Below are 10,525 nucleotides of genomic sequence, written 5' to 3'. Positions count from 1 at the left end.
TCGCATTATATGTGGCATTTGGGGCAACCAGGTCCTCTAATGCCCTCTGGATGCCTTTTACTGAGCAATTCAAGAGACCTCCCAGCTGCCTCTTCTGGACCAAGGCTCAAAGGAAAGAGATGTTACTAGGAAGCAGGTTTAGTTCTATTTAATCTGATGCTTTAAGCTTTGTCCCTTATAAACACAGCCTCTCTATCATATATCACACATGTGGCTTTCTGCCTCTCCCCCATGGGGAGGGTTGAACAAAAATCTCAGAAGAAACAGGAACCCCCTCCGGGGCCTGCATGGGAGGAGGAGGATTCCCAGGGCTCTCCGTCTGCATTCAAGCCCCCTCCTCCCTACGCGGCATCCCCTTGAGTGAGCTGGACCATCAGACTTCTCAGTGATCCACTATCTTACACCCAACCTTGGATCCAGATTTTGTCAGAAAACCTGTGGTCCCACTGGTGATTCTGAAGCTTTCAAGGATGAATTGCATAGCTGGTCATGGAAGAGCCTTTATGGAGTATTGCAGAGCCCAGGCCTGGGCCATGGGAAGGGACACAGCTGGGGGACTTTCTGGGACCCAAAGCAGAGGGGAGTATCTGCATTTGATGACCAGGGGACTGAGCAGAGAGGGGCTTGGGTATCTGATGTGAGGAGATGATGTCAGATTCCAGCCTGCAGGGTGGCAAGGAGCCAACAGATGGCCCCCTGCCCAAGCAAGAAAGCAGCCAGGGAGAAGCACCTTGGGGTAGCAGTGCCTGAGGCTGAGAGAGCCATTGGTGCGGCCCTGAAGCCTGCAGGGGCCTGGTCCTGGGGCTCCACTTTGCCTCCCCATGACTCCAAGCAGGGCTGCCGAGGCGTAGGGTTGATTTCCGGAATCCAGCCTGTTGTGTTTTCCACTATCTCCTACAGGAGAGGGAATAAAATGGGGGAAGGTGGAAGCCTCTTTACCTTTTTTCCTTCCTTCAGTCCTTACTTGCTTATCTCCAGCCCTTGCAGCCTCACAGGCTAACTGGGAGACCCCAGTCCCGCCCCCAACCCGGAGCTGCCTCAGCCCAACTTTCTGCTTCCCCAGCCTCTCTTTCCCTGACCCAGTGTTCCTACCATTGTCATTCACCTCCTTCATTCTTCTCTGTTCCTGGCTTCCCCCAACACCACCCATACCCCTCCATCCTTAACCCTGAGAGGGTGGTGTCTCCTGGGACACTCACGTCAATGGTCTTTATGATCACAGTCTGCTGGGCCTCCTTGCAGGCTTTCTCAGCCTTCTTAATGCTCTCTGGGGTCCACTCAACATTGTTCATGGCCATAATGCCCTCCATGGAACTGAGGAGGTGGGGGCAAGTTGGGGGGCAGACAAGAGTTCAGGGTTGACTTAAAGCTTTGACAAAACATGTTTGAAATACCCTCACTTTTGTGAGCATCAGTTACATGTTGACATAAACTGTAAGGAATGTCTTACAAATCAGTGAGACGATCATGAGTATGGCAGGAGAAATAGCAGAACCCAGAGGTGAGAATTTTTTAAGAGTGCCAAAGGGAAAGTTCGTACTCTGTAAAGAAGTGATTCTTAATCTGAGGCAAGGAAGTCCAAAGATGTTGCTGCAGTGACTCCAGGGAACCTGTAAGTGCCCTAAAATTGTTTGTGAAATGGGATGCGTCTGCACAGATGTGCATTCTTGGAAAGGAATCTCAGAGGGGACCCTTACCCCCAACTAATGAAGGGCCACTACCTGCAAGTAAACACAGTCTGACTGAATGAGGTAGTGCAGGAGAAAAGGGCAGACAGAGAATTTGGGCACAAGTAACCATGCTTCTAGAGGTCACACTTGAGGGTCTTATGGTCCAGGATGACTCACTCTGATGCCTCCTCCCCCAGCTCATGGGCCACATAGATGATGTCAGGGTACCCCATGCAGCTGGAGATGTTGTTCCGGGGATAGTAGAAGAGGAAGATGAGGCACATCTCATTAATGGTGCTGGGACCCCCCTAGAGAAGAGGGGACAGATGAAGGGTCAGAGATAAAAGGCATGCAGAGAGAACGAGGCAGACAGAACTGGTTTAGGCGGTCATTCTACCAATGAAGCTGTTTTCCTTTCCCCTTAACCTCCAGCCAGCTTGCTGATCCTTGCTTACCACACCTCATCGCCCCTCTTCCTTCCTCTTCCTCTATTTCCAATTGGTGGACAGTTATTGATGCCAAAGAATTATCCCACATATCTTCCCCATCTTCTATATTTCCACTGCCATTGTCTTGGTTTGAGAAGATAAGACAAGATATTAATTTTTTTTAATAAAAAAGAGGCCACTTCCTTGGAAGCTTCTCCAGAATTCCCCATTGTACATCTAAAAGACCCACACAAATATGTCACATGTCCTCTTCACTGTAGGAAGACCTCATGGTTTTCCCTGTGAATCCCCCTAGCGCATTATCTCCATTCTACTTTACTGATGCACAGCACTTTGTACCTTGTATTAGAATCCTTTCAAAGGCTGTGTTTTCTTCCTCCTTAGCAAGCATCTCCTTTTGAATCTGACAAGCGTGGAACAATTCCTGACACACAATATGGGTGGGGTTCCTTGTGACCACAATAACAATAGCTGACTCTAATTGAGCATCTGCTACAAGTCGGACAATGACCTAGATGTCTTACATCTATTAATCAACTCTCACAACACTTATGCAATAGATAGTATCATTGATTCTTTTATGAATTAGAAAACTGAGACACGAAAAGCTTGAGTAACTTGTCTAAGGTTAGAGAGGTACTAATGATTGTGTTGGCATTCAAACCCAGGCAATGAGGCCCCGGAGTCCATGATCTTAGTCGTGATAACAGGCTAACTCTCCATGGTTGGTCTTAGTGGGTCACTGCCAAAGAAAGTAGGGAATCCTTGTCCTCATCCTGCAATCACTGGGGTGTGAGAACATGAAGAGCCCCAAGTGAATGGGCAATACCATTGCAGAATGTGGGGGATTCAGCTGAAATAATCAGTCACTTAATAACCAAGGCCAAGGATGGGGCTGTATTCCAAGGCTACTGTCATGGTGACTCTGGTCCAGAGAGAGCTACTTACAAAAGTCAAGGAGTCTCGGTCCAGTGTCTGGTAGTGACACTCTATCAGCAGTTCATCTCCCTATTTAGAGTGAAACACAAAGGCCAAAAGTAAGACACAGAGGGACTAGACCAGCCTGAGAACTCTCCTGGCCAACAGCAATGAGCCTGCCTGTCCCCGACTCCAGCTGTGCCTCCCCCAGGCTCCCACCGGCTTGATCTCCACGCGATGAGGTAAATCTCGCGTCTCCTGCAGATTGAAGTCGTAGGAGTCATCTTTACAGATTGTTCGGAGTTGTGTTCCATTTCTAGAAGGAGAGAGAAGGAGAGAGATGAAGTGGGGAGGGTGTCTATCAATAAAGAAGCCATGCGTGGGGGCCTCTCTGTGGGTACAGATTGTCCATAAAACAAGAAAGCTCCTCTTTCCACAGTCTTCCTCCAGGCATCTCTGCTCTGGGGATAATTCTGGCTCCTCCTCAACTCCCAACCTTCTGCTGCAGAATCAGTACCTGTTTCTAAGATTTATTCCCACCCGCACAAGGGAAAGCCGTGAATCCAGCCCCCCTACCTGTACTGCACGGCCTGCAGGGCCCGCCCGGCCAGGTGGGTGTGGAGCAGGTAGCCATACACCTGGATGCCAGGCACCGGGGCCCCATTCACCTGTGGCAGGGGCGGGAGGCCTGTGGTCAGTGAGGAGCTCGCATCTTGCCCTGCCCGCCCCTAGATTCTCGGCCCTTAATACCTGACACCTTGTCTCATAACTGATCCGAACCCCGTTAGTTTTTACAGGGCCCCCCTGGGTCCAATCCCTGCCCCGTCCCCCCGACGCCTGCCATCCCTTCCATAACTCAGGTTAGCGGCTTTCCTGAGCGCCAGGCTGTAGCCATTGTCCCAGCATGGGGCTCAGGCTGTGTGTGCTGTGGAGCAGCCCAGGCCCGTGATGGGGAACCGGGACCCTCAGGGAGGGTCCCCCTCCCAGCCTCACCTCTTCAAACTTCTCCGTCTTGCACAGCCCGTAGGACAGGAAGGACTCGGCGCCCGGGGGGATGAAGTGGATGGGGAAGGTGAAGAAGCCCAGCTGCAGGACCCCCATGTCGTACTTGCGCACCCGTGCGGTGTAGTACATTCGCATCCCCGTGGAGTCGTGCACACCTGGTGCGGAAAGGGACAGTCACAGGAGGCAGGGGACGGTCACGACATGGGGAGGAAGAGGCCCAGGAAAGCCTGCATGCCTCCCCGACACCCTCCCAGTCCCTAAAGGCATCAGGCAGCCTGCCCAGCTGTTCTTCCCCAAGCGCTCTAGGCGCTCACCAGGAAGGTTGTGAAAGTTGCTGTAATGAACCTCCAGTCGGATCCACTGTGGGTCCAGGGGCGTCCCAATGGAGATGCCCACGTCATCTGGGAACTGGTAGCTCTGTTGGATGGAGGGAGCCGGGCAGCAAGGAGGGCGGGGAGCTAGTGCAGGGACCCATCCCAGACCTCCTCGGTGTCCCAGCCTCCCATCGGCCCAGCAACCTCAGCTCCCGGCAGCATGCACCCCTGAGCCACCTATCTTCTCATCACAGGACTCACTGTGCCCCCGACAGCCCAGCCCACGATGACCTGGGAGCAGAGCGAGAAGGCGGGGTCGGCCCCGTAGCAGTCGCTGATGCCCGTGGGCAGGGCACTGGCATTGCCACAGGCGTACACGAGGATGTGATGCACCATCGTCTCGTTGCGATGGACCATCTTGGGCTCAAACTGGTGCGGGGAGGGCAGAGCGCAGTCACGATGGTCTATGTCAAGCCCTATTCCCCCCATTTCCCTCCCCCAAGTAAAACTACACCCATTCCCTGCTCTTCCACTTCTTCTGTTTTTCTTCCCCAACCTGCTATTTCCCCTTCAACTCTGTCTGACTCCTCTCACCCGCCACCCTTTTAAACCCCTCCCTGAGGGCACAGCATGCTCATCCCAGGACTCCAGCCCTTCCCTGAACAATAACCTCGCCAGTCCGTGATATCTGAGCATGTAACCACTCCTTGTTGGCTTCTTTCTCTAAAGAAAATATGGCTCCCGCACATTTCCCACTTATTATAAGATCATGCTTTTATTTATTTGATCAAAATTGGAATCACCCAAATATAAAATCAGGTGACCAAGTTTGAGTTCCCTCTAGCCCTTGGCCATGTCCCTCCCAGCCAGCACCTCCTCCTGGGCTAAGAACGCAATTCTGGGGCTAATACTTTGTTCTTTGCACTTCTTAGTTCACGGCCTTCGTCAAAATCTTGGCTGCATTGTGAGGCTCAAATAAAACAGTGCCGGGAGCTATAACTGTGGGCTCAGGAACTCACGAAACCACCGCGTCCACCAAACCTGGCCTGGCCCCACGTTAGCCCCGCTTCTTCCCTCCTGCTGCCTCCCAGCAACTGTCTGACTGACGCCATCCCCTCTGAGTCCGCTGTGCCCCCTGAGCTGCTCCACCTCCTTGACAGTGTCCTGTCGTCTGGGCCACTGTACCTTGTATATGTGATGCTTCTTACTGACGATGGGGAGAGGGAGGAAGGTGCAGGCATATGTGGTGTCATCCTCTGGGATGAGGAACTGGAGAGAGACACACAGAGGCTGGGCTGGGGTGGGAGTGAGGCTCCCAGAGAAGCAAGGGAAGGGACAGGCGGGGGAAGGGTGTTCACTTCAAGGCCATCCTCTAGGGACTGAGGGAAATCACAGACACCTCAATTCTAGGAACATAGTGAGCACTGGGAACAAGAAGAGGGTGTAGATTGAGCAGGACCATGGGAAGGGGGCTGGAGGAGTATGGGGGTGAGGATAGAGGGGTCTTACGTCAGTGATCTCCAAGTCATGGATGATGGTGTCCTCAGGGACGTCAAGATCGTCTGGGTGGACTATTTGTAGCAGGAAGATGGACTTGACAAAAGTACGCTCCCGATCCAGCTTCAGGGTGTCATCCAGGCCGTAGGCGGCCAGCACCCTCATGGTGTCACTCTGGGGGAGCCACAGGCATTGAGGGGCTGTGCCCATGAGCAGCACTTCGCACACACCCACACCCAGAACCCGACACAAGCTCCTTGCTCACATCTACACAGTGGGATGGGAAGGGCTTCAGACTAGGGGCTCAGGGCCAGTCAGGTCCTAGTTCTGCCTCCAAGGCCAACTTGCTGGAAATGTTGAGCAAGTCACATCCCCTCTCTAATGCCGTCTCTATGCCTGTGTCCACCTCTGGTAGACGACACTCTATAAAGTTCAGTGAAACCGGACAGGGTGCTTCAAGAGGGGAAGGCGGGGAGAGTGGGGTGGGCGCTGAATTAGTGGGAAGTCACCCTGCAGAGGGCTGGTGGTTTTTAAGAGGGGGCACAGTTGGGGTGGAGAGAGGTCCTAGGAACTGTGACCAGCTACCTGAGATGCATGGACACCCCAGGATGGGGGTGACGATATCTCCCCAGAAGAAAAAGCTGTTTGTGCTCAAATGCTTTCCTCCCCTCCCTAATTTACCGTAATGTCTCGGTCGTGAGGGTCACAGGAGCGGAAGGGCCTGGAGAAGCGCATGGTGGTATAGACGTCGTCTTCTGTCAGCCCCAGCAGCTCAGCATCCTGACTCCCGTCCTCCTCCAGGGTGTCTTCATCCACCAGGTGCTGGTCCTGGGGCCCGATGAATGTCAAGGAGTAAGACCCAGGAGCCCCAAGTGGTCATGACTTAGGAGCAGCCGGTGTCCCTTTAGCTCCCCTAAGATGCTAGATTAGCAGAACCCAGGGCTTCTTTATTATGTGCTTTGTTCTTAGGGCCGAGCAGGGCACCGAGGGCGGATCCTTGGGGCAGAGGGACAGCCAGCGTCTGAGGGGAATTGTACCACCTGACTTTTGTTGACTTCAGTTTCAAATCTCACCTTCACCAGCCCTAATATTCCTGTATCCCTAACCCTCGGGAGCTCACTTTCTCTCTGAGCTCCCCACGCCACTCATCCTGTCCTGCGGCTCTTAACACGGGCACTTCCCTATGTCAGTGCAGCGCAGAGGGGTGAGGCTGAGACGGGTGAGCCGCTTCTTCATCCGTAAATTGGGGTCATAATCATCCGCCTCCTAGTGATGCTGTGAGGTTTAACGTGCAAGAGACTTGGAGCAATGCCCGGTTACTCAAAAACTTGTAGCCCGGCCGGGCGGGGCTCAGCGGCTGAGCGTCGGCCTAGGATCCAGGCGATCGGGGTTCGATTCCCGGTCAGGGCACATGCCCGGGTTGCGGGCTCGATCAATGACTCTCTCATCATTGATGTTTCTATCTCTCTCTCTCCCTCTCCTTTCCTCTCTCTGAAATCAATAAAGATATATTTAAAAAACAAAAATAAAAAAAACATGTAACAATTTTAAGCTATGGATGCTTCTCTGGCTGCTGTGATCTATCTGACGGAGCTTAAAGGAAATGGAAGGTGAAGACTGTGTCTCAGGATGAAGAGCTGTGACTCCCCCCTCAGTGACCTGCACTGAGTGGGCTATTAGCAGGTATGTGGGACAGGACCCTCTCAGTCCAGTGGGTCCCTTCCTTAGTACCCAGGGACATACAGCCTGGAAGATGTGGACTGAGTCCCTCCAATGGACCACTTCTGCCAGCTGGTGTTCGGGGCACGTGCCTGCTTATGTTTGGAAAATGTGGATCCTTCCTGGACTCAGAGCCAACCAGAACCCCAGCAAGAGACCCTCATCCGTGGAAGAAAGCCACCCCCCGACTTACCGAGAAATAGACATTGCCATTAGGCAAGACACCTCCAACCACCAGATCGCTTCCCACGACGGTGTAGCGATTTGTGACCCCCAAGCCCACCCAGCCAGCTGTTCGGACCTGGAGCTCAAAAGTAATCATCTCGGCCTCAAGGTCAAAGTCCCAGCGCAGGAAAACGACATTGGAAGGATCTAGGAACCTGGAATAACGTAAGCGAGATGTGGGGCTGGGGCGGTTGCCTTGGGAGGGGGCTGCCAGGACCGTAAATAGAAGGAGCCCGAGGAGAAGGGCACAGGCCATGGCTCCTGGGGCCGGGGTGCCTCTCCTGCAGGGGAGCACTCAGCAAGGATGGACTTATATGTGCTCTCCCCGTGCCAGGCACCGTGCCATAGGGGAGGGACAGACCGGGGCTCTTCTAATCTGATCATGCCCTGGGCTCAGAGTGGTGCCACTTACGTAACCCTGGAGGGGTGAGGTGTCCAGAGAGGGTGCAGAAAAGATGCTCTTGCCCTGGACTTGGGACCTGGCATGAAATTCTCAGGCGTAAATCTTTTAGACTCTAGTACCCCAACCCCGTGCCGGTGCCCTGCCAATGGGGGCCTCGCAGAACCAAGGGGGGTTAGTTTTTCCCTCTCCTTTCCTCTCCTCTCCCTTCTCTTCCCCTCCCTTATTCCCCCCTCACCCCCATTCCTGGACCCTTGGATGTCCTTACTGAGCCCTCCATCCTCTGGCACGTGTCCCCAACCCCATTTCTCATATACGTTTTTTTTTTATTTCAGAGAGAGGAGGAGAGAGTGAAAGAGAGAAACATCAATGATGAGAGTCATCGATCGGCTGCCTCCTGCTCGCCCCCGACTGGGGACTGAGCCCGCAACCCGGACCTGTGCCCTGACCAGGAATCGAACCCCGGTCTCCTGGATGCTAGGTTGACGCTCAACCGCTGAGCCACGCCGGCCGGGCTCATGGGTATTTTCTATTTTCTCTGCATTTAGAACTGGGCACGAGCAAGGGTGTGGTGGGGGTGCCTGTGAGCCTGCCTGTCAGCCTCTGGTCTGGGTCCAGCAGGAAGGAGAGACAGACGTTGTTGGGGGGTCAGGGGGAGGCCGTGATTCCCGTCTCCGGGGGAGTCTTAGCGCTAATCCCAGGAAGGACAGGGAGATGTGGAGGAGCCATAATCAGCTTTCGGGTGGGCGAGTCGGGCAGCTTTGAGTTTCTGGCATTCCTGGGCAGGAGCGGGGCGCGGGGGGGGGGGACACGGGGGGGGGGGGATAAACTGGAACTCGCCTTTGAGAGGTTTTGGCTCTATCTTTCCTCCCAGGAACTGCTTTCAGAGAAGTCACCTTTGGGGACTTTCACTGGAAGCTTGCATCTGTCCCCATGGGTACTGTGCAAATGGTAAAATGCCAGAAGGGATGTTAGAATATTAGAATACAAGAGTGAAAAGGGATATTAGGTCCACTAAACTTTCCAAAATTTCCAATCCATGTAATTTTTAGATGAGAATACAGGAACACCAAGGGTAGCAAGAGTAGTGCCTGCGCCTGGTCACTGCCAGGCGGAGCTAACCCAGGACGCGGGCCCTGCCTCCAGGCCAGTGCTCTCTCCCACACCCCCTTAAGTCACAGGCACCCACAGGGCACAAGCCCCCTCCAGGTATTTCCACCATCGCTCATTCCTGGATGGAGTTGGTGTCATCGCTGACAGCTGCTTGGGAGGGGACCAAAGTCGCACCCTAACTCCAAAGCTCTTTCCTCCCAGGGTTGGACACAGCTAATCTGAAGTTGGAAACTACTTCATGAACTCCCCCCTCCCCTCGTGTCCTTCCTCCATTAGACAAAGAGAGGCTCATAAAAATTAACAAAGACATGGATCCAGAGATCCTCTCCCAGCACAGAAACTGGACCACATGTCTTCCCAGACGGGGCGGGCAGGACCCGGAGCACCTGTTTAGGCCTCCGCTCAGAGCCTGCATATTCTCCTCAGTGCCTTCTGAGTTCTTCAGAGATGCTGAGGTTGTTTGCAGCTGCAATGAGCACCTGAGTAGTAGTTGGTGTGTGGTGGGGGAGAAAAAACACATTTCCTGGGGGGGCAACCATAATGCCCGACTCTGAGCGTGGGAGAAGGTAGGGAGCTAGGCAGCCATCTGGAAGGAAGAGGCTTACCTTGGCCCAGGACGGGAGCCAGGCCAAGACCAGAGGAGGAGCCTGGGGAGGTAACGACCTTGAGGAGCAGGAATTCAGGGAGGAGATAACAGGAGTGTCAGAGACACTCCGATCCCTATCACACTCTGGGATTAGGCAAAGGGCGGAGGCGGCAGGGACGTAGGACAGAAGCTCTGTAAACCGAGACGTGCCCAGGGGCCCTTATCCTGCGATCTGGGCAGCGAGGAGGCCGGTCAGGGAAGGAGCTGGAGTCAGCCGCTGTGACCCAGGGGGCCGGCTCCTGGCCCGGCCGGCTTCCCAGGGGGCCTTTATCTTCCTTTCTTCCTTTGTCCCCAGCTACACTCTCCTGCCAGCCCCCTGTCCTTTTACCAGCTCATCCCCAGAGTGACTCCCTCCACAGGCAAAGCTCAGAACTCAATGCCCAGGGCTTGCTGGAGCGAGGACACCTCTCTCGGGTGCATTTTCCTGGCATTCAGAACGTGTGATTTGGGCCCTGCTCCTGGAGCTTCATCCCTCCCCCTCTCTGGGGTAAGGAGGTGGGAGCAGGTAACAGAACAAAAGGCAAATGTGAATCAGCGCATTAGTACTTAGTGGGTAGTGCAAGTGACAT

The 10,525-nt window shown here is 54.0% G+C and overlaps 1 protein-coding gene across 1 annotated transcript; it reads right to left on the bottom strand.

The window, feature by feature from the left end:
- Positions 1-651: 651 nt before the first annotated feature.
- On the bottom strand, positions 652-8,053 carry LOC107531077 (putative DBH-like monooxygenase protein 2). The gene is made up of 13 exons (XM_016205055.2): positions 7,766-8,053; positions 6,535-6,681; positions 5,866-6,027; positions 5,542-5,625; positions 4,618-4,785; positions 4,357-4,459; positions 4,031-4,197; positions 3,614-3,705; positions 3,257-3,353; positions 3,068-3,127; positions 1,848-1,978; positions 1,200-1,314; positions 652-894 (listed from the first exon to the last, which is right to left on the bottom strand). Exons 1-13 carry the CDS (start codon positions 8,051-8,053, stop codon positions 652-654), a joined length of 1,857 nt encoding a protein of 618 aa, XP_016060541.2.
- Between the last annotated feature and the right edge of the window lie 2,472 nt (positions 8,054-10,525).

This window comes from Miniopterus natalensis, chromosome 10 (assembly GCF_054644295.1).
Source record: "Miniopterus natalensis isolate mMinNat1 chromosome 10, mMinNat1.hap1, whole genome shotgun sequence".
Taxonomy (NCBI): Eukaryota; Metazoa; Chordata; class Mammalia; order Chiroptera; family Miniopteridae; genus Miniopterus; species Miniopterus natalensis.
The sequence above is the reverse complement of the archived record's forward strand: the minus strand, read 5'-3'. Positions and strand labels throughout refer to the sequence as shown.